At 44.0% G+C, this 24275-nt stretch overlaps 1 protein-coding gene across 2 annotated transcripts in view; it reads left to right on the forward strand.

Annotated features, from left to right (window-relative positions):
• scn1laa (sodium channel, voltage-gated, type I-like, alpha) overlaps positions 1–24275 on the forward strand; it is a 37403-nt gene that overhangs the window by 5925 nt on the left and 7203 nt on the right. The window contains exons 2-20 of one of the 2 annotated variants that reach the window (XM_054746967.2): positions 982–1289; positions 1374–1492; positions 2901–2990; positions 3075–3203; positions 4311–4405; positions 4592–4783; positions 5084–5141; positions 5287–5428; positions 8272–8478; positions 8553–8819; positions 10387–10761; positions 10954–11086; positions 11197–11435; positions 11517–11690; positions 13473–13826; positions 13969–14445; positions 23576–23732; positions 23807–23961; positions 24078–24251. In XM_054746967.2, the coding sequence (XP_054602942.2) occupies positions 1035–1289; positions 1374–1492; positions 2901–2990; positions 3075–3203; positions 4311–4405; positions 4592–4783; positions 5084–5141; positions 5287–5428; positions 8272–8478; positions 8553–8819; positions 10387–10761; positions 10954–11086; positions 11197–11435; positions 11517–11690; positions 13473–13826; positions 13969–14445; positions 23576–23732; positions 23807–23961; positions 24078–24251 (3792 nt within the window). In that variant the 5' untranslated portion in view covers positions 982–1034. The remainder of the gene's footprint in view (positions 1–981; positions 1290–1373; positions 1493–2900; positions 2991–3074; positions 3204–4310; positions 4406–4591; positions 4784–5083; positions 5142–5286; positions 5429–8271; positions 8479–8552; positions 8820–10386; positions 10762–10953; positions 11087–11196; positions 11436–11516; positions 11691–13472; positions 13827–13968; positions 14446–23575; positions 23733–23806; positions 23962–24077; positions 24252–24275) is intronic. The other variant, XM_054746968.2, reaches the window with a different exon arrangement.

Below are 24275 nucleotides of genomic sequence, written 5' to 3' on the forward strand. Positions count from 1 at the left end.
TCCTCTCCTCAGCTCCTACAATAAGTCGTATTCATTGTAAACGTCATCGTGTCAGTTACAAACATTGCAGGCTGTCAAGAAGAAATCAGATTTGTTAGATTTCATTAACAAGTTCTGCAACTCCTTAATTTGTTTTGCTGAATCTGTAATTGCTTGGTTATAAAAATAAATGACATGATGGCATATGATCCCTTCTAAGAATACGTAGAACAAATTATGACATAAACAAATGTGACACTAGTTTCTATTTCGCTCAAAGTGTAAAATAGAGCAGAAAACATTAGAAACACGAGCTTGTAAGAAATGATCACATAAACATAGTGTGAAGTTTACATTCTTGCTTATTCATCACAAAAACAATCAACTGGGATTTTTGTATGCCAGTTAAAACTGTCAGTAGCAAAATTAGCACTTATTTATTCATTTTTAATTAAGCTTAAGTGTGTTTGTGGTTTATGTTTTGACGTGGTGGTTCCGTAGCGTTTTGTGAGGATCAGATCAGACAGAAACTCTTTGAGGTGGAGATCTGCAGTACAATATGCAGTGCATTCATATTTAATACTGCATAGGTCTTCGTAACACATCTGACCAGTCAGGCCTATTAGCAGGATGGATCTTTTCCTAGGTCTGCTCTGTGTCAGGCACCGATGGGTGAAAAAAAACTGCTTCCATTTTGAATGATGGTGGAATGGGGCAAGAATCTCACCTGGAATTGATCAATGTCATGTCAAACTTTCATTTTATTTCCAGATGAGAGGATAATTAGATCTAATTTTACCACCGAAGGAATTTATGTTCATGACGGCCATTTCCATGGCTCGTTTTAGCTTTTCTCAGGGTGGTGATCTCTCACCATTTTCATCTCCCGTCTAAACTGTTTGGAGTTATTTATCTGTATTGGCCAGAGGTGAATCGATACATGCCATTTAATGTCACATTGAAACAATGAATGTTATTAACTTGTTGGAATGTTCCTTTCAGACTTTTCTCAAGTTGGAGGCCAATTACTATCGCTGAAGCTGCAGGATGAAAAGATGGAGGATTTCCTTACACCACCAGGTCCAGACAGCTTCCGTCCCTTTACCCGTGAGTCCCTTAAAGCCATCGAGGAGCGGATTGCCGAGGAGAAAGCCAAGAAACCTAAAGAAAAGAAGAAACGCAAGGAGTTCAAGCCCAAACCAAGCCATGACCTTGAAGCGGGCAAGCCTCTCTCTTTTATGTACGACATTCCTGAAGGCCTGGTGTTTAAGTTGTTGGAAGACCTAGATCCCTACTACAAAAACCAGAAAGTAGGTTCATGTAAACCCCAGCATTAAAGCCAAAGTCAAGTATACCAAATAATTCTGGATGAATTAAATTGTTTTTTCTCTCAGACTTTTATAGTAGTAAATAAGGGTAAGTACATTTTTCGCTTCAACGCCACTCCTGCCTTGTGGATCCTGAGTCCTTTCAATCTCATAAGAAAAATATCAATCAAGATCCTGGTACACTCATATCCTTTCAATAAGCAACGGAGTTCATAAGCATTGATTAGGTCTGTTTTTAGTTAAGGGACATAATAAGCAAAACTCACCTTTTGCATCCTTTTGTGCTGCCATGTTGGTCTCTACTGCTTCTATAAACACTCTAAACAGAAAAACAAAATCAGTTCGTCCATTTTCTGTCAGTGCTTGGTTTTAGGAATTATGCGCTTAAAACAAGCTGTTTCAAAAGGTCCCTGTGATGTCACAAACAGGAAAAGTAGAATAGAACTAACTCACACAAAACAGAGCTGGACCGTTTCTCAAAATGAATACTTATCAGAACTTGTGTACTCACATCTTTGTGAAACACCGTCGATGGCCCAAGTACTGTTCTAAGTATGCATCATGGCAAGTTTGATCAAAGTTCCCGGATGTATTCTTGCTCCACCCATTGTATCGTGTTAAGTTTAGGGTTATTGATGCATCCTTCTGCGGACTTGGGACAGCAAAGTAGCCTGTAATGCATTGCGCCGCTAATTGATATACCCCAAACCGCAGAGGAGAAAGCTCATGACTGTAGTGTTTTGTATCTTTTTGGTCATTCTTTAGTTTTTTTCGGAACCCCTTGATCGAACGTGGTATCATCGAGCGTGGTGTCATTAGCATTAGCGAATCTGCTCGTAATTCACTCTTGATCCCAAACTTTGGACCGTTTCTGCCTTTTACAAAGGTTTGTGTCTTTGCTGGTTTCTCTATTTCCTCTACAGCCCCTAGATTACCACATTGTGCACCAGTAAATTATGTTCAGACAGTGGTGCGCACACATCGAATCAGTAAAAAATGATTTGAGGAATTTACTGAATCAAATTTGAACCATTTGATGACTCATTGTAGCCCTACATAAAATGTTAACATATCTTGCAAATCTGACTTAGCATCTTTTTGTGCTGCCATGAGGGCCTCTACTGTCTCTATAAACACTCCGAATATATGCCTAAAATTAGCCATTTCCTTAAAGTCCCTTATTGTGATGTCACAATAAGGAACATTAACATAGATCTACTCCACCTGCTGAAGCCGGAAAAGCTTCTCTACTCCAAGCCCCTCCTGGATGTCCAAACTCCTCACCTCAAAGCGGCCTATCAGGATGGGTATGCGTGGCTACCAATGTTTTCTTAAAGTGACAGAGCCCTAAATTGGCTCTGGAAGACTCTGAAGATGTCAAGAAAAAAGCTACTGCGCTCGCTTTATGTGAGAGGGATTTTAAGCAAAGAAATTAATGTACAAGTTTTGTAATGACAATAGAACAATTTGAACAAAAATGCCATAATGCGTCCCCTTTAAAAAGTACCCAAAGCTTGTGAATGTTAAACATGAAATTAAATAAAAAGCTAATTCCATTAGTGAATTATCTGCCTCCTTGACAACTGCCTGTAAATGGTTCAACATGTTGATCATGTGCACCATCCTCATCAACTGTGGATTCATGACTCTAAATGACCCTCCTGCATGGACGAAAAATGTAGAGTAAGTTCACCAGCATATCAATATATACTTTTTCATATCTGTATGGTTAATTTTGTTAAAAAGAAAATTTTTGTTTTCAAACAGGTACACATTTACTGCAATCTACACTGGTGAGTTCCTAGTTAAGGTTCTAGCCAGAGGATTCTGTGTAGGGAAGTTCACGTTTCTGAGAGATCCCTGGAACTGGTTGGACTTCTTTGTCATTGTCCTGGCGTAAGTGCAACACAGAAGGAACAATGGATAAATGTTGGAAATATCTTTTTATTTATTATTTAATTAATCTGGAGTTTGTGGTTGTTGTGTATTAGTTTCATTGTTGGTAACTGATAAAATGTGTTCCTATACCTTGAAGCCTACATTTACTGCTCAAATAATTTGGCTAGTTTATATTTAGCAGAAGCTAATCATTAGCATTAGCTACTCCACCACATGGCAGAGCTTTTTCAGGCTTGTGTTATTTTTGGGGATAAAACATCAACGTTGCAAAGGAAGCAGAGTCAGCGGTAGAGTTGCTGGTGTTAGCCAATCAGAGGTGAGATGTCCAAATCCTGCTGTATTCAGCTCAACTCTGATCTGGCTCACTTTCAGTTCCTAAAACAGGTGCACCAGAGCTTTTTTTCCCCCAGAGTATGACTTACAAGGCAATACTTTTTACCAGAGACCACTGCAAATGTATTATGAATAAAGATGACGTTTAAAGTCAACACATTCCACCAGGGGTGGACTGGCCTATCTGGCATTCTGGCAGTGTTCCGGTGGGCCGCTTAGCCAAGTGGGCTGCTTGCCCAGCATGGGCCGACACTACTCCACAGCTGGTGATCTGCAGAACATTAGCTACATGGTAACCCGAAGCTAACAGAGTTTTTCCAGGTGTTTTTAGCAAGAAAAGCGCAGTAGAGCGATGACGTAGGAGTTAGCATGTAGTTAATGTCCTGCTGATCTCCGCCTGTGGAGAATGAGCTGATCTTGAAGGTCAGGGCTCCCGGTCGCAGCGGTCGGACCCTGCTTGTAATTTAACAGTCCCAGCCCATATTAGATCTCACATTCGGCCTAGAGACGAGTCCGCAGGCGGCAACACCCCCCACCCCCACCGCTCTCCCAATGGAGAGGGCCGACGATTCGTAAAAATGCCAGGGCCGAATTTTGGTCCCAGTCCACCCCTGCATTCCACCCAAATTTGGACAAATAACATCTCTCATTGCCTATTTTTATCGATTGTTTTTGTAACTTACATACATCCAACAAACAGTGATGGTTTCTGATGTTTTGTAGCCACCCTTAAGAAGCATGTAACCCACAACAATTTGTGTTTTTCTGCAGGTATTTAACAGAGTTTTCTAAAGAAGTTGGCAATTTGTCGGCTCTTCGGACGTTCAGAGTGCTCAGAGCATTTAAGGCAATCTCAGTCATCCCAGGTAAGCTGTACACACATGCTGCTTTATTCCCCTGCAGTTCCTGCCTTTCTGCAACAGCCAAAATAAGAACAAAAGATGATTAGTAGAGATAGAATATGAATCCAACTGAAGAGATGGAATAATGTTAAGCGGAATCGATGGGTACGAAGAAACAGCAGCATGAGTTGTTTTGTGTTTGTTTTACAGGCTTGAAGACTATCGTTGGTGCCTTGTTCCAGTCAGTAAAGAAACTCGCTGATGTAATGATCCTGACTGTTTTCTGCTTGAGCGTCTTTGCACTTGTAGGATTACAGCTGTTCATGGGCAATTTAAGGAATAAGTGTGTAAAGGACGCCGATAACGAGACATTATTGACTGAGAGTTATCTCAAGGACGCGGGTGAGTATTAGATGTGATTGTAGCTTCTTCTGTGGCTTTACCGAGGAGAGAAAAGTATCGAAGTATCTTTGGATGAGTGAATAATATGTGTTACTTGTGTTTGTTTAAGAAAAGATTGTTTAAGACTTGCACGGAGATGACAAGCAGATGTTATTTGCTTTATTCAATTCATTACAAAGTTGTACCCATCAAAATAATCAATTTAATTTAGATTGACTGTTGGGCTGCTATGCTACAATTACTGAGCTCCACAATCCTCTACATGAATTTTAACACTGTTTTTCCCTCTTGTATTCTCAGATAATTATTATAATGTTTCTGGAAAGCCATTGCTTTGTGGACACAGCAGTTCAGCTGGGTAACTAAATTGCTCCTCATCTCCTAGAGTTCTAGTTTTAAAGTAGGAAACAGTCCTTGTTATGGGCAGCTGTACAGTATTAACAAAACCAAGCAGAGGAAATAAAAGCTACGATCTGCTATGAGCCTAACAGAGTTTTCTACAGGAATTGCCCAGAGGGGTATAAATGCCTTAAGGCCGGAGGTAACCCAGACTATGGCTACACCAGCTTTGACACCTTTGGTTGGGCCTTCCTTGCTTTGTTTCGGCTGATGACACAGGATTACTGGGAATACCTTTACCAGCAGGTAAGCAGTGGATAAAGGTAAACCTAAAGAACAACGATAAAATCTGTCATGTTCTGGACTTGGTGTGTAGGTTCTTTAAATAATTAGTGCGACAGTGGCATAACGGGAGGGTTGCAGGTTCAACCGTCTGTCACACATGTTGCCCGCTGGTGGTGGTCAGAGAGACCAAAGAGACTAGTGTACGGCAGCCTCGCTTTCGTCAGTGCGCCCCAGGGCAGCTGTGGCTACATTAGCTCAAAATCGTGTGTGTGTGTGTGTGTGTGTGTGTGTGTGTGTGTGTGTGTGTGTGTGTGTGTGTGTGTGTGTGTGTGTGTGTGTGTGTGTGTGTGTGTGTGTGTGTGTGTGTGTGTGTGTGTGTGTGTGTGTGTGTGTGTGTGTGTGTGTGTGTGTGTGTGAATGACTGATTTAGTTGTGAATTTTCTTGGGGGTGTTGTAGGACCCACTTGAGAAGGTGCTTTACAAATACAGGCCATTTACAGATGGCTCATTTATTGGGATGATTTTCCACATCACTCATGCTTTACCTTGAAATTTTGGTTTGCAAATGATTGTTAGTATACATGACTTTAATGAACATTAATAAAATAAAATCTTATTTGAATCAGGTAACATTTTGAATAGTTACTTGCCACACGAACCAGGCCTTCTTTGAAATTCTGTCGAGTGTAATAACAGAATGAAATTTACAAAGCATCTTGTTTAAACAAGCATCGGTGCAGGTGCATTTTGCTCAAAGGTTATATGAGGAGTCCCTATGTGGCTCAGACAAACAACTTGAATGACGCATGAAAAATGACTCTGTTCTGACTATTGAAAGGCTTGGCAACAAAGGCCAAGTTCAATGAGAAAATGTTTTTCACTTGTTTTATAAATATGTCGGTTATTCTGAGTTCAAAGGTGTGGTTGACTGAAAAAAATAGTTTTTATTATTATTTCTGATTGTAATCAGTTGAGTTTTTAAGGCAGGCTAACCTATTTCCTGCATTAACGTCTGATGGAAAAAAGACAGTGAAATGCAAGGATTTGAAAATTCTCACATATCTATGTCACACTGTGAATTTGCATTAATGGCTCCGCCCATCTTGGCAACACTACAAATATATTACCGTAATTTCCGGACTATAGAGCGTACCTCAATATAAGCCGCACCAACAAAAAAAAAGGTTTTCTACACACACACACACACACACACACGCTGCACTCGATACAAGCTGCAGCGCAGCAGCCACATGCAGGTCTCCGGCACACAGCGCATGTATGGCTATAACATAAGATAATTAGAAAGACGCTACACGGAGGTTTTTCGTTGTTGTTTTAATGCAACAAAACAAACACAGGTGAACGTGCCTGCAAGTTTAGAAAAGAAAACAGCACTGATAGCATTCATATTTCTGGATGGTTATAAAATAAAAACAGCACTGACGCGTTATTACCGGTAATTTGCATGCATGTTTAGAAGAAAAGAACAGCGCTGGCACAGCATTAATAAGCCCTGGATGATTAGAAAATAACAACTGCACACAACACATGCCTGGTTAGTAAATAAAACACACTTGCCTACCAGAAAAAGTCATTCGCTCTCATCTTCCTCTTGTGCACTAAAGCCATTAAAGTCCTCTTCTTCAGTGTCAGAGTTGAACAGCCTCAGTAGAGCTTCATCACACACCTTTTCTGTGGCGATGTCAGTGTCGCTGTCCGTGTTGCTATCATCATCCCCGGCTGAAGCTGGCTTGAATGAGTTCTTTCCGCTGCCGTCTCCAGCGCCGAACCATGGATTCATTCATGCCAAGCTTACGTGCGGCAGCACTGTTTCCCTCCTTTACTGCCAGATCGATGGCCTTCAACTTAAATGCGGCAACATATGAACTCATACGTGTAGTTACCATGATGAGGGGGTATGGATTTGAAAAAAAATCTTCGTCGTGCCGGCTGCTTGCATGTGCTAAATTAAATTGAGCACTTTCTTCGATTTCCATTTTTGACTTCCACCTGTTTCACTTTCTGCTAAAGCGCCCCCTGGCAGGTGAAGGAAAACCTTCAGTAAAGCCGCACCTCATTATAAGCCGCACGGTTCAAAGCGTGGGAAAAAAGTTGCGTCTTATAGTCCGTAAAATACGGTAAATAAATGAGTAAACCACACCTTTAACATGCAAGCTGAACATGAAAATAGTCTTCTACCCCTATTTCCTTTTTACTAGTTTTAGAGTTTATTATGAGGAAACTTTGGATTTGATAAGCCACATTGTCACGTTGGCATTCATGGGCTCACCCATCTTGGCTTCTAAATGGGAAGGCTGTTGTTGGTTTAGCATCCAGGAGAGAGTAGAGCACATCCCAGCTAGTAGAAGCTAACCATTAGCATTAGCAATGCCATGACATGGCAGAACTTCTTCCTGGTTTGTGTTATTTGTGGAGATAAAACATCAACATTGTAAAGCAAATGGAGTGAGTGGTAGAGTCACATTGCTGTTAGCCAATCAGAGGCGAGATGTCCGGATATCAGGAAATAAGACTCCTAATTCTGATGTGATCTACTCATCCCCACTTTGGCTCACTTCCAGTTTTTGAAACACAAGCATCAGAGCTTTTTTCTCACAAAGCTCGAATCACAAGGCCTTCATTTATACTAAAGACCACTCTTAAGTGTAAAAATGAGTGAACTTGGTCTTTAAAACAACACAACACAGTTCCCTTCAGAGTCATATTCTGTTCATTATACAAAACACCGTGATAATTCAAACCCTGATTCTCAAAAGCAACTTTCATGTCAGTTACTTGTGTGAATGAAAGCCTAACAAGCATGAGTCTGCTTACAAATGACCTTGTTTTTTCTCTATTTCCAGACTTTGCGAGTTGCTGGAAAACCCTACATGATCTTTTTTGTCCTGGTCATATTCCTTGGCTCTTTCTACTTGGTCAACTTGATTTTGGCTGTGGTAGCTATGGCCTACGAGGAGCAGTGCCAGGCCAGCATAAAGAAAGCTCAAGAGAAAGAGGAGGAGTTTGAGGCCATGCTTGAGCAGCTGAAACGGCAGCAAGAGGATGCTCAGGTATGAGGACGGGACACAGACAGAAAGGTTTTTTCCATCTATTTATCCTCACAGGCTTGCCTTCCCTTTTTTAGGCATTAGCAAAAGCAGCATTGGCAGAAGGTGGAGATGGATTCGGCAAAGGTGGGGCCACTGAGAGTTCCTCTGATGCTTCCAAGCTGAGCTCCAAAAGTGCCAAAGAGAGGCGCAACAGAAGGAAGAAAAAAAAGGATTCAGAGGAAAAAGAAGTGGAAAAAATCCCTAAATCAGATTCTCTGGACAGCATAAAGAAGGCTCGTTTCAGATTCTCTGTGGATGCAAACATGCTCAACTATGACATGAAATGCTCATCCATGCACCAGGTGCAGTATTATATACTTTGACTATGACATGCTACACTTCTCTCCCTTCATCCTGAACTCTGCTCTCAGCTATGATGAGATGTTTGGAAGCAGAGTTCTTTTCTGTCAAATATTCTGAACAATTAATATCCTGCTTGTTCTTGGTAGCACTCTGATAAGCCTCTTTGTGGGCAAATAATTTAATCCTGACCAGAGTGGGGATCTAACCACAAGTCTGTGTGGCCAAAATCAAACTGGATTGTTGCTGAATTACAACTCCAGTTTCAAAAACATCAGGTTGATTTATGCAAACTCTCTTCACTTTCTTATTTGCTGCACAAATAGCTAAAGCTAGATGAGGCACTTCCCGTGCATCTAGAGACATCTACAACGGGAATTGCCTAACATTTCAACTTCAGGCTCCACTTGAACGAGCTAGTTTTTAAAATTTGATTGTAACTTATTTTTATTTATCCAAACTGAGACTGTTTAAGGAACCAGCAGCAGCAGATGGGCTATATTTTGTTCTTAACCTTCCTGCAGAAATGCACTTCAGATATATTAAAAGTTAAAGTCCAATAGTTGTCACACAAACTGGTGTGTGGTGAAAATTGTCCTCCACGTTTGACCCATCCCCGTGGGGAGCGGTGAGCTGCAGACACGGCCACGCTCGGGAACTATTTGGTGGTTTAACCCCCTAATCCAACCCCTTAAAATGAGTGTCAAGCAGGAAGGGTCTTTGGTATGACCAGACCGTGATTCGAACCCCGATCTCTCAGTCCACTCTACCACTAGGCCACTGAACTGGTTAAATACGTCAACTGATACTAGGAAATGTTTGTTTCTAGTTTTTTTTTGTCTGTTTTATATTCATTTACTTGCCTATCAATGATGGAACTTTACAGTTTTTAATGAGTACTTCATGACAAGTCAAGAAAAAGGCGTATAAAGTCATCTTCATTGCTTTAAGGTCGATTACAATTTCATATATTATCTTTGATGAGCTTTTATTTGTCAACAGTATAATAAATGAGACAGTAAAGCATAAGGAAATTCTAAAAATATATTAGTGATTGAGTTTTTCAAACGCTGGCAGACCTGAAATTTATCAGAGGAAATGAAGCTGTTATTGGCTGAAAACAGCTGATTAGAGTGAGTCTAGAAAAGGATACACATTGAGATGTCAGAAAGTTCACGTTGGTCCACAGGTGCAATTGTGTTTTTTCATCATTTTCACATCATCTTGATTATCACCATCACCATCATCATCATCATCATCATCATCATTATCATCATTTATTTCTTGCTTGTTCTTGTCACTGTCATGCAGTATGAATGACCATCATAATCATCATTATCGTCATTTTTTGTCTTCATCTCAGTGATCGTCATCATGATCATCTTCTTTACCATCTCATTCTTCTTCACAATGTAACTTTTAAGTTGTCAATTTCCTTGCGGTGTTCATCTTCGTCAACACCCTTTTATTGACATGTCGTCATTTTTCCCTTAATTCATATATAAATCCTATTGTCATTGTTTTTCTTTCCTTTTGAAGATCAGCGATATCAATATCTTTTTCTCCTAGTCCTTCCTGAGCTTTCGTGGACCGCTGCTTTCATCGAGACGAAACAGCAAGACCAGCTTTTTCAGTTTCCAAAGCCAACCGCAAGATGTGGGCTCAGAAAATGAGTTTGCAGATGATGAGAACAGCATTTTTGAAGGCACCCTGAGTCGGAGGGGATCCCTGTTTCATTCCCAGAGGTGTGATCGACGCACCAGCAGTATGAGTCAGTGCAGCTTCTTACCTCATCTCCGATTTCAACCAAATAGTATCAGGCACAGCTCTGTAGACTGCAATGGGGTAGTCGCTCTAGTGGATGGGGATTCACTCCCATCATCATCACCTTTGGGATTCCATCTGCCTAAATTGTCAGTAGATATGGTCTACACTGGAGAAAATGTAAGAAACATTTAATTAGCTGAGAACACACTGGTTCTTTTGCAATTTACTTTATTGTACGACCTTCTTCCAAATCAAGAAGAAAAACACTTTGTTTTAAGTTCTATGTAGCTATTAAGTTAAATGTTGGCAAACTTTGCAGCCTGTTTTCTGTGACACTGATCCATTCATAACAACCATTTCTTTATCAAGGCTGACACAACTGATACAGAGTACAGAGAGGCTAGTGGACAAAACTATGGGGAGTTTTTGGATGTACTTGATGGCCCAGAAGCCAGACAGAGAATTCACAGTATCGCTAGTGTCATAACAAGCACCATGGAAGGTATGTATTTCTTATGCTATGCCTAATTATTTTATTACCTATCGTTATGGATCTATGGAAGTATTAACAGTTATTTTTTTTATAAAACGTTTTGTTTGCTTTGACATTAGAACTTGAAGAATCAAGACAAAAGTGTCCTCCTTGCTGGTATGACTTTGCTCACACCTTCCTCATCTGGGAGTTTTGTCCATGTTGGCTGAAAATCAAGAAAATCATTAGTCTTATTGTGATGGACCCTTTCATGGACTTGGCTATTACCATCTGCATTGTCCTCAACACATTATTTATGGCCATGGAACATGATCCAATGAATGCATCGTTCAGCTACATGTTGTATGTGGGCAATCTGGTAAGTCAGCCGTGCACCTCTATGATTTTAGTTTTGTTTCTGGTTTACGAAGTAAAATGTAATTTCTTTTTTCTCTTGAAGGTGTTCACTGGGATCTTCACAGCAGAAATGGTCCTCAAGCTCATAGCTTTGGATCCGTACTATTACTTTCAAGTGGGCTGGAATATTTTTGATGCAGTTATTGTTTGTTTAAGTTTGGTAGAACTTTGTTTGACTAATGTGAAGGGCATGTCCATTTTGAGATCATTCAGACTGGTGAGTATAATTTTACAAATTCAAAAAAGTTTTTCTTCTGAATACATTTTTAAGTTCTTAACGTAAGAAAACATTTCCTGTGTTTGAAAAAGGAACTTAAAAATGCACTTAACCTCCAGAGACCCAAATTTAGAAAACAACTGCAAAATCTTTTTTTAACCTTTCACATATTGTTCTAGGAGGCCAGATAAGCGGGCCTATTTACACATTTTAACAGCCAATAGTGTTGCAGAACTGAACAATAGGACCTATTAGCAATGTAAATGTGGTTTTAAAAAGAAAAAAAAATGGGGAAGGTTTATTTTTGTAGACTTAAATCTGATGTAATATTGCAACCGTGGGTCTCTGGGGGTTAAAAGTACCAATCCTTTTGGTATGTATCTTGAACCTTTGTTTAATTTAGATTTTAAAGGTACTCATTCATATTTAAACCATTGTGGAGAACATAAAAAATTGCCTTCTACCCCTATGTCCTGCATTAGCTTCTGACAGAAAATAGACAAACGATTGAGTCAAAAAAAAGGCCACACGTATATCTACGTCACATTGTAAATAAGCATTCATGGACTCAGCCATCATGGCTCGTAACAGGGAAGGTTGTGTTGATTTAGCGTCCAGGAGAGAGCAGAGCACGTATCAGCTAAGAAAAGCTAACTATTAGCATTAGCAACTCCACAACATGGCAGAGCCCCTTTAGGCTTGTGTTATTTGTGGAGATAAAACCTCAACATTGCAAAGCAAATGGAGTTGATGGTAGAGGTGTGTTGCTGTTAACCAATCAGAGGAGACAATTCCAAACATATGGAAAAAATGATGAGTAAGACTACAAACCATGCCTTTTTCTGCTTCCCTCTAACCTGACAAGCCATATATGAATAAATAGTCTAGTCACGACCCATAAAGAGAGCTCTGTTGTTGGGCAGAATCTGCAGCTGTCTTTCAAACTGTGATGTACTCACCGGTACGGATGTTGGTCAGCAAGGCAGTCCATTATACACTGTCAAAAAAGACGCAAATACATTTTTTATAAAGAACTTAAGTACCCCTATCAGCTCTTGAGTTAAAGGAAATAGTTCATGCCAAAGTTGTTTCAAATGAGCCGTCGCCATCTTTGTTGTTTCACTCTGTCGCAGTAACATCCTGCCCACCAAACCGATAGAGCGCTGTAATTGACAAGACACAAGCCTGTTTGGGCATGTTGAGGCTCCAATGGAGCATGACTGGACCAACTTACAGAGCTAAATCCTTTTGCTAGGGGCTGTCTAGGTTTCTAGGCAACCTCCCCTCTGATCCAACCAAATTCCATATCCTGAAACAGGAGCATGAGAGCTTTTTGCCTTCACACGGCATTTGTTTATACCAGAGACAACAGCAAAAAACTGTTGAATTTGGTCTCAGTGCATGTTTTTGGTGCCAGTGGGTCTGTATAGTTCATCAACATCACCGCTAACTCAAAAAAGAAGTTCCCTTTCAATCAAGCTGTCTTTTAGGCTAATGCTAAGTTGGCTGGCTGCCAAGTAAAACTTCCCCCCTAAACTTTGAAAAGATAGATATACTTGAGTTTGACTCACGATTTCTTTTTTTTTCTTCTATTTTTGCTAACAATGTTTAACTACTTAAATGTTTCAACTTTTTTCCAGAGCATGCATAATCTCACTTGTTCAAGAGAGATTGATGAAATATGCTTTAATTGTAAAGTTCATAAGCTTGGACTGATGATGGCATTACATGCATTTTCTTGTTACTTTATTTCTTTAATTTTTTTATTTTGTTTTTTTACAGCTGAGAGTTTTCAAGTTGGCAAAATCTTGGCCCACTCTTAACAAACTCATCAAAATAATTGGTAATTCAGTGGGAGCTTTGGGCAACCTTACCCTGGTTCTGGCCATTGTGGTTTTCATCTTTGCTGTTGTGGGCATGCAGCTGTTTGGAAAAAGCTACAAGGACAATTTGGAAAAAATCTCACAGGACAATAATCTTCGGTGGCACATGAAAGACTTCTGGCACTCATTCCTCATTGTGTTCCGAGTGCTTTGTGGAGAGTGGATAGAGACGATGTGGGACTGTATGGAGGTGGCTGGGACCACCAAGTGCCTCATCCTCTACATGATGGTCATGGTTATTGGGAATCTTGTGGTATATTGCATCTTTTATAGTGAATTCATTACAATAATAAATAACTACAAAATTCATTTTTGCTGTCTAAATATTATAGTTATCGTCCAAGAGCAGCAGACTAAAGATTAACCTCGTTTTCTGTAATGTCATCCTCTTGAAGGTGCTGAACCTGTTCCTGGCCCTGTTGCTGAGTTCATTCAGCGCAGACAATCTGGCGGCTGCAGAAGATGACGACACGAACAATTTGCAGGTTGCAATTGAACGGATTCGCAGAGGCATTGCTTTCATCAAATCATGGATTAGAAGTCGCTGCAGCAGTTCATGTCTCAGGGATAAAAAGGAGAAGAAGAGTGAGGATGGATCCATAGATAAACTTCACATGAACTTTGGGCAAAACGGTACACCAAACAGCGCCATCAAACACTTTACCGGGAATGGGAACGGAGATGTGACTGGTGTAGACAAAGCTGGTGACAAGTACATAGTCTACAGCAAGAGTGATGACTCTATCATGTCCTTCATAAACAACCCAAGTATGACTGTTAGTGTTCCTATTGCTGCAGAAGAGTCTGACTTTGAAATGCTCAACACTGAAGACTTCAGCAGCGCATCATCTAACCTGCCAGAATGTAATGTGGTAAGGACTTCTGTGTATTGATCAAATAATTTTTACTAGCTTACTCTGCTCAATAATCAAGATAATGTTTCATGGATTAACACAGAACTTGGAATTAAGAAATGGTGTTGTAAATGTTTCTGGTAAAAAAAAAGCATCCTGCAGCCAAAGTGAAATCATGACACGTCATAAGGCTTTTGCTGAAGATCCTGTATACCAAGGAGAAGCTATCATGACAAGGAAATGCCAGTGTATAGATTACATTATGAACCATTTAAGTGTGAGTGCTGGGGAGCTGAATCTTCCTAGGAAGAGTAAGCTTATGGTTAGAGAGTCAAAAATGAAAGACGTTGTCATGAATTAAACCCTGTATGGGCTGCTATATGGGTTTATATCTTTATTATGAAGGAGGATTGGGGCCACTGAAAAGGAAAAAAAAAAGAAATACATTTTTTGACTTTTTTTTCTCAGAAGTAAAACAAAAAGAAAACAGAAAAACCCGATTAGAAAAAAGAAAAGAAAGGTAATTCTGCATTTTTCTCAATTCAGTTTTAGAATTATCTTTATTTTTTTATTTTTAGTAGTCCCATTACTTTTCCATACGTAATGTCACGAACTCCTCCAGCTGACTGCATTCCATTCATTCCTGCCACTAACGTGGCGACTGACGTCATCACGCCGACACTACTTAAGGAAGTGCCGGCGTTTCATTCATTGCTCAGTCATCGTTCTCACCAGACTTTGCATCGAGTCTCCAGGCTTACCAGCCCTCTAAACCCTCAAGCTACACCTACAGGAGATAACCACGCCGGTTATCTCCGTCTCTCCGCGTCTGGGCAACAGAACTCTCAGTCACGCTTCAGATCTGCCAACGAACCTGACAGGATGACTGAGCCCAAAGTTGACCCAGCGGAGTTTGCGCGTCTGCGTGCCGAAGTGGCTCAACAGCGCGCAACCTTGGATCAGCATACGGCAGAAATGAACCAGCTCCGCGCCACAGCTGATCGCCAAGCAACTAAGATCGAGTCACTCACCGAGCTAGTACTCCAGCTGACCACCGCTCTGCAACGTCAGACCGCAGCTGTTCCTGACAGGATGGAACCACGCCTCAGCCTTCCAGAGAAGTGGGACGGAACCAGGGGATCCCCGGAGGGCATGTTGGCGACCCTGGCCATGACTTTCGAGTGCCAACCAGCACGTTACCCCACACCCTGCTCTCGTGTCGCCCTGCTGACCTCACTGCTGACAGGTCGAGCCGGTGAATGGGCGACGGCTCTTTACAATCAGAAATCTCCTGCCTGCAATGACTATGAGACTTTTGTAAAGGAGATGAAAAAGACTTTTGTGCACCCCAGCAGCGAGGTCTCGGACGAGACGCGGCTGCTTCAGCTTCGCCAGGGCTCCCAGACGGCGGCTCAGTACACCTCTCGCTTCCGGACGACAGCAGCTCGGTTGAGGTGGGATGACGCCGCCCTAAAGGCCGTTTACCTGGAGGGACTGTCACCGAGAATCCGGGAGGGCATGATTGGGCACGAGGTCCCAACCTCCCTGGACCTGGCAGTGGATCTGGCTCTCCAACTGGACCGCTGCATCCTGAACCGGCCGAGCACCATGTCAGCCCCCGTACACACCAGGACGTCACCCCGCCGGCCGGCTCACCAACTGACGGAGGAGCCGATGCAGCTGGGACATCTTCCCCCTGAGGAACGGGCACGGCGCTACCAGGAGGGAAGATGCGCTTACTGTGGGGATTTGGGTCACCACCGTGGCACGTGCCCAAAACGACCGGGAAAAGGTCCCTCCGGGTCGGAGTGGGAGCTGTCCCACCCGGAGTCTCCACCTTTCCGGCTCCACACCGAACCACTCTCCCGGTCTCCCTCCACCTGGACCAAGGCCCGACCAGACTGGAGGCACTTTTAGACACTGGGGCTGCGGAGTGTTTTATCGATCACGGACTGGTTACTCGGCTCAAGATACCCCTCACCGCCCTCGACCGACCCATTCCCGTGACCTCTGTGGACGGCCGGCCCATCATGCCGTACCCTCTCACCCACCGAACTCAGGGTCTCCACATGACTATTGACCAACACCGGGAGACCCTCCACTTCCTGGTCATCCAGGCTCCGGCCACGCCACTCATCCTGGGTCATTCCTGGTTCTGCCGCCATGAGCCTCACATCTCCTGGTCCACCAGTAAAGTCCTGGCCTGGGGCACGGGTTGCCATAACCACCGGGACTCCCCTGCACCTCGGACCAGAGCAGCCACTCCCACAGACGTAGACCTGACGCTCATCCCTCCTCAATACCACGACCTCGCTCAGGTCTTCGCTAAAGAACCCACTACCAGGTTACCTCCTCACCGACCCTACGACCTGGAGATCAGGCTCCAGCCCGGCACCACCCCCCCTCGGGGTCGCCTGTTCTCCCTCTCTCCGGCGGAAACCCGGGCTATGGACAATTATATAACTGATGCCCTGCAGAAGGGATTCATCCGACCCTCAACATACCCCAGGGCCGCGGGGTTTTTCTTTGTTAAGAAGAAGGAGGGGGATCTCCGGCCCTGCATAGACTATCGAGGGTTAAATAAAATAACGATCAGGGACCGTCACCCTCTCCCTCTCATGGGCACCGCTCTGGACGCCATCACACAAGCCGCAGTGTTCACTAAACTGGATCTGCGCAGCGCCTATAACCTCATCCGTATTAAGGAAGGTGAGGAGTGGAAGACCGCTTTTATCACGCCCACTGGCCACTATGAATATTTGGTGATGCCTTTTGGACTCTGCAACAGCCCCGCCGTCTTCCAGCGGTTCATTACAGATGTGCTGAGAGACATGTTGGGCCGCTGGGTCTTTGTCTATCTAGATGACATCCTCATCTACTCCCGCACGGCCGAAGAGCACATCCGTCATGTTCGAGCGGTTCTGTCCCGCCTCCTGGACCATGGACTTTACTGCAAACTGGAGAAGTGTGCGTTTCACCAGGAGTCCACCTCCTTCCTGGGTTTTACCATCTCCTCCCAGGGCCTGAAGATGGACCCCCAGAAGGTTCAGGCCGTAGCTCAGTGGCCTCTACCCACGACCCTGAAGCAGCTGCAAAGCTTCCTGGGTTTCTCGAACTTTTACCGGAGGTTTATACGCAACTTCAGCTCCCTCGCAGCACCACTGACCTCACTCACCAAAACCACCAATCAGCCTCGCCCTTTTCGCCTTACTCCAGAGGCTGTCCGTGCTTTCCATGAGCTGGTCGGACGTTTCACTAAGGAACCCATCCTCCTCCACCCGGACCAGACCCGGCCCTTCGTCGTGGAGGTGGACACCTCAGATGTGGGAGCGGGGGCCGTTCTCTCGCAACGGGGTCCAGACTCTAAGCTCCACCCATGTGCCTACTTCTCCCGGAAGTTTTCCCCCACACAGCAGAACTACGGGGTCGGCAACAGAGAGCTGCTGGCAATAAAATGGGCGCTGGAGGAATGGAGGCAGTGGCTCCTGGGGACCACCGATCCCTTTCTGATCTGGACCGACCACCAGAATCTCATTCATCTACAGACTGCCCGCCAGCTCAACCCACGTCAGGCTCGGTGGGCCCTCTTTTTCGAGCCGTACCACTTCCATATCGCCTACCGGCCCGGCTCCAAGAAACTCAAGGCGGACGCTCTCTCTCGGCGTTTCGCACCAGATGCCGCCTCCCCGGAGCCTCGGACCATTCTGCCGACTCAACGCTTCCTGGCCTCCCTCCAATGGCCGTTGGAGCAGTCCATACAGGCGGCACTTCCTGGCGATCCAGCGCCGCCGGAGACCCCACCGAACCGTCTCTACGTTCCCGCCTCCTGCCGGCAAGAGGCGCTCACGTGGGGGCATTGTTCGTGGCTCGCGGGACATCAAGGACAAGCCCGTACCCTCCAGTTCCTCCGTCGGGCTCTCTGGTGGCCGTCCATGAGGAAGGACGTCCGCGAGTTTACAGCTGCATGTGATGTGTGTGCTCGCTCCAAGTCCTCCAACCGACCCGGCGCTGGAGAGTTGCAGCCTCTCCCTGTGCCCAAACGGCCGTGGTCACACATCGGGCTGGACTTTGTCACGGGACTGCCGGTGGTCGACCACCTGGACACTATAATGACTATCACGGACCGTTTCTCCAAGGCCGTGCACTTAGTGGCCCTAGCCGGCCTCCCCACTGCCAAGAGAACGGCCGAACTGCTCCTGGAACAGGTGGTGCGGCTCCATGGTTTCCCTCAGGACGTGGTTTCCGACCGAGGACCCCAGTTCGTCTCACGCTTCTGGAAGGCGTTCTGTCGCCTGGTCGGTGCTTCCACCAGTCTGTCCTCTGGATACCACCCGCAGACAAACGGTCAGACAGAGAGAGCTAACCAGCAGCTTGGACGCTACCTGCGCTGCTTCGCTTCGTCCCAGCCGACCTCCTGGCCCCGCTTCCTCCTGTGGGCGGAGCTGTCATACAACCTCCAGACCTCCTCTGCCACGAGTCTGTCTCCCTTCGAGACCTGTTACGGTTATCAGCCTCCTCTGTTTGATCATCAGGTGCCCGAGGTGGTGGTCCCTGCTGCCCAGACGCTGGTCCGCCGCTGTCGGCTCGCCTGGATCCGGGCCCGTGCGGCCATCACCCGGGCCAACACGGAGATGCCCGTCAGCATCGCCGCCGCCACCGGCCTGGCCCCGTCTTCCGGTCTGGCGACCAGGTGTGGCTCTCCTCCGCTAACCTGAGGATGCCGGCTGGCTCCCGGAAGCTCACTCCTCGCTTCCTGGGTCCGTTCCCTGTCCTCAAGGTCATCAATCCAGTCACCTGCCGTCTACGCCTCCCGGCTACTCTCCGGATCCACCCGGTCTTTCACGTCTCCCAGCTTAAGCCGGTGATCTCCTCTCCTCTCCACCCTCCACCGGTCCGGGTGCCTCCGCCCCGCGGTGTTGAGGTGGATCGCACCTACACGGTCCGCAGGATACTGGACGCCCGCCGCCGGGGACGAGGTTGGCAGTACCTCGTGGACTGGGAGGGGTACGGGCCTGAGGAACGCTCTTGGGAGCCCACGAGCTCGTTTGTCGATCCTGCCCTGCTAACAGACTTCTGGGCCCGCCGTCCTGGGACTTCGGGTGCCGTCCCTAGAGGGGGGGGTCCTGTCACGAACTCCTCCAGCTGACTGCATTCCATTCATTCCTGCCACTAACGTGGCGACTGACGTCATCACGCCGACACTACTTAAGGAAGTGCCGGCGTTTCATTCATTGCTCAGTCATCGTTCTCACCAGACTTTGCATCGAGTCTCCAGGCTTACCAGCCCTCTAAACCCTCAAGCTACACCTACAGGAGATAACCACGCCGGTTATCTCCGTCTCTCCGCGTCTGGGCAACAGAACTCTCAGTCACGCTTCAGATCTGCCAACGAACCTGTCACTTAATGCTTGTTAACATTTAAACAACAATGTTTTCCTCAAAATTCTGCCTTTTTTTTCTCAGAAGTCAAAAGAAAAAGAAAAAAACTGAAAATAAAAAAGGAAAAGAAAGAGAATTTTGCCTTTTTTCTCAGAATTCTGCCCTATTTTTCAGAATTTATATTTTAAAGAGCAAATTGCAGGTTAGAGACTCCCATAAACCAATGTTTAGAGAAACATAATGTAAACTCGTTTTAAACATTTTTTTTTTACACAAACATAAATTATTTAGGCTTTTAGAGTCATTTTTGTGAGAAAGTTTTTTTTTGGCCAAACCAACTGACGTCATCTGATGGAGTCCTGTTAGCTTAATCCAGTAAAAAATATAGATTATAATGCCAGCTCTGACACAGAGGAAACTTTAAATGTTTACAATTTTACTCGTGATGGACCAAAACCATAAAGGTATGAGTTTGCTGCACGCCTCAGAGAGCAGAGACAAACCAGAGGGATTAAGGAGGAGAAGCAGCGGGGGAGCAGCAGGTGTCTGGTGAGTTAACCATGTTAGCCTAAACTCGTGTGCTAGTATCACAATATTGTACAGATTACTATCGTGTACCAGACGATTAAAATAGCATCAGTCAGTTAATACAACATTAATACGAATGAGCGTCTGTCAGCTGTCTCATACTCGTTAATATCCGTTCACCTAACCTAGCTTAGCTCTTAGTGAGCGGAAGAGACGCCTGTCATCCGATTATGGAGCTCATCCAGGTGAGCTGGATCCCAACCACCAGGCGGCGGTTCTGATCCGGTTCCAACCCGGAAACCAGCTGGCCCGCTGAGCCGCGCATCTCTTCTGGTGGTCAGTTCTGACCTGATTCTGACAGTGATCTGAGCTCCAGAAATCTGCATTTCACTTTTTAAACCCCGCCTCGGGTCTCCGGAGCCCAGCGCGGACCTCCCTGTCCTAGCTTCTAACTCTCTGGTTACGTCAGAGGTTCAGATTTAGAAAAAAGCTTTGCTGAGAAAGGTCACGTTCTACTAGAAAAACTCTGCTGTTATGTATTTTAAAACGAAATATTCACAAGCATTTAAAATAGTATTTTTTGGACAGCATTTTATATGAATTAGAAAAAAAATACCTGCAATTTGCTCTTTAATGTTCAGAATTCTGGCTTTTTTTTCAGAATTTTGATTTTAATTCTCAGAATTCTTCCTTTTTCCTCAGAATTCTGACTTTAATCTCAGAAAAACAAGTGAGAAGAAACAAAAGACAAAACAATTATCTTTCTTTTCTTTTTTGTTTTTGTTTTAGTGGCCCCAATCCTCTTCTGTACTGTAGAGCTTGTTAACATTAAAACAAAACATTTTATCTAGGGCAAACAAGTATTCCACAACTTCAGAAATAAAAAGGGGAATGTTCTGCGAAAGTGTTCCTAGTGGAGTGTTTAAGTTTGTTTTAATAAGGATGACAGCATTCACTCACAGATTTCTGTACATGTATTCAAAAACATTCCACTGCATCCGATGCACGGTTTTATTTCTGTACTAGCATGATGTTTCTCATAGCGTCCGAATGACAGGATTAAGGAAGACACCATCATTACATCAACAGTGCATTTAGAATATTGCACAAGCATATTTACGCCACTGCCTGCACTGCATTAGCTGGTCCCAGGACAGCCAACGTCCTCTAAGAAGGCATTGAAGCTGTTCACACACAATCAATGATGAGACACACCCTGCCAAAAAATAGAAACATTAAGCCTAATTAGAGTCCAAAATGCCACCTCCATAGTAAGGATTTTTCTGTGAAATGAATAAAACAGTCTAATGTCTTAATCATGTTGGAAGGAAGGTTACATTGAAACAGATTTCCATATCAGCTAGCCGGGTGGTTTCCAGGTTTTCTACTTTGAAATGGCAGAAGAGGAACATAGTCCTTGTTTACAATATGTCCTGCAACATGGTTGCCAAGTCTGTGCTGGCAAAAACTGTGCCAGCATTTGTAATTTGACACTTCCCGGCGAAACACAGCAGCGTTGTAGACATAATTGAAGCCGGTAAAAGAAGTGGCCAAAACAAAAAGAAAGAAGTTAAGAACATAAGCCAATGAAACAATTTTTTTTTTACTCTTTACTTTTTGGGTAAAGAAGGCTAGAGGCTAACATTGAGCTAATAATGCTAACAGTGAATTAGAAAAAAAGTAGTCGTCTCTAAAAATTAATTACAGTGAAATTTAATGGGTGGCACCAGGCAGTAGCTTGGAATTGCTAAAGCAACGGCAAGATTTGGCCAAGTAATGACTGAACTCCTAGGGATGGGTACCTTTGACATTTGAATCAATCCGGTACTAATTCCCGGTACCTAGGAATCGATACCGGTACTTAACGGTACCAATTTTCGATACTTGAGTGTTTATTATTTTAATTCTCTTTTATAATTAAATATATATTTTTCTCAATATATAACAATATTTGATAAATATCACGATAAAAAACATTCAATTGTTTGTATTTTAACATCGTCCTTGTAGTTTTATAAGCTGATAATTAAACTGAAGCAAACATCTTTACTGTGAACTAAATTTACAGTGTATCTTCATTCCTTTTGCCGTCTTTTTCATTTGATTTTTCCTACTGGGAAGTTAGAATTTCCGAGGAGAAAGCAAACGCACCATTAGCTGATAACAATGGTGGCAATGGAAGCTAACATATCATATCAAGCTAACTTTATCTTAAACAGTTTATTTAACTGCTGGAGCAGATTAAAACGATGATGCCTCACACTTAGATCGTTGTCACTGGTTTCATCTTCACCCAATCACCCGTCGCATTTAGTAAAGTGAAGCCAAACTTTAGAGCGCGTTCATGTTCTTCTAGTCTGAAATTCGGAGTTCCGAGGAGAAAGCGAACGCACCATTAGCGAGACGGAAGCTAACATATCAAGCTAACGTTATCTTAAACATTTTATTTACCTACCGGAGCAGATTAAGATGAGGATGTCTCACTTAGATCGTTGTCGCTGGTTTCATCATCACCCAGTTACCCATCCCATTTAGTAAAGTGGACCCAAGCTTTAGCGTGCGTTCTTTCTACCATGCTGCTCTGTTTACAACTCGCTCGCAGCGAGCGACGACATAACGCTCTTGCGCATGCGCAGCTGTCTTGGCAAGTTCTCGTTATGAAGGACGGGTACCGAAACGAGGCACCGTTTCAAATGACGTGAATCGGTGCTCGGTCGGTACTATGGAATTCGGTCGGTCCCTTAAAAAGTACCGAATTCGGTACCCATCCCTATCCTGAACACCCTACCCCGCTCTTAATTCTGTGCTGACGGACACCGGATGGGTTACACCCGCACCCCCAGCTCTTCAATCCGCGCTGATGGAGACCAGCAACCCCTTACACTCAGAAAGCAACTGTAAAGCAGCTGTAGGGAAAAAAATTCTGGTGCTGCTTCTGTGTATTTTTCTACCTACCAACTTACTGTGTACGACCTGTTTTGTCTTCATTCTCATCTAGAATCTTCTGGCATTGATTAATAACTGGCAACTGCCATAAAACTTATGAAGCTCACAATGGGGAGAAGAGATCCTTAGAGTAGGCTTGTTTGTTTTGATACATGGACTACTCTACCCAAATTTGACCACAGGACCTCATTCTTACTTCATGCACCTCTAAGCCTTAACCATAAGTTTGGCTTCATTACAGAAACAAGTTGTGTCATTTCAGTGTCACATTTGCCATGGATGTTTTCCCCCACAGGCTGTGGAGGGTGATGGTGCGGACAATGATGACAATGACGATGGCCGGTCCAGCTCTTCAGAAGGTAGCACAGTGGATGGTATGCCACCTGGAGAGATACCAGCCATTGAACTTGTGTTTGAGGAAATCAAAGAACCGAAGGACTGCTTTCCTGCAGGTGAAAACCATAAACTAACTCTCAAGTACAACTCATTCTGCATTTTACATTAACAGGTCTGTATCTCTTCTCAGGCTGTGTGCAAAAGTATAAGTGTTGTCAAGTGAATGTGAAAAAGGGCTGGTGGAGAGTGTGGTGGACAATCCGAAAAACCTGCTATCGAATCGTGGAGCACAACTGGTTTGAGAGTTTCATCATCTTCATGATTTTGCTCAGCAGTGGAGCGCTAGTAAGTCTGGGAGAGTCGTTCTCTGCTAGTTAAAGTCAGGCTGCTCGAATGGCTGCTTCTGTCACCGTTGAATATTCCATTTGTGCAAATTATGACACACCACGTTTTCTTTCCAGGCTTTTGAAGATGTCAACATTGAGACAAGGAAGACCGTTAAAATAATGTTGGAGTATGCGGACAAAGTTTTCACTGTCATCTTTATTTTGGAGATGCTACTAAAATGGGTGGCGTATGGATTTGCCAAGTACTTCACAAACGCTTGGTGCTGGTTGGACTTCTTTATTGTTGATGTAGGTTGAAATACACGCAATTAA

The sequence above is a fragment of the Nothobranchius furzeri genome, chromosome 14, assembly GCF_043380555.1.
Source record: "Nothobranchius furzeri strain GRZ-AD chromosome 14, NfurGRZ-RIMD1, whole genome shotgun sequence".
In the NCBI taxonomy this organism is placed as follows: domain Eukaryota; kingdom Metazoa; phylum Chordata; class Actinopteri; order Cyprinodontiformes; family Nothobranchiidae; genus Nothobranchius; species Nothobranchius furzeri.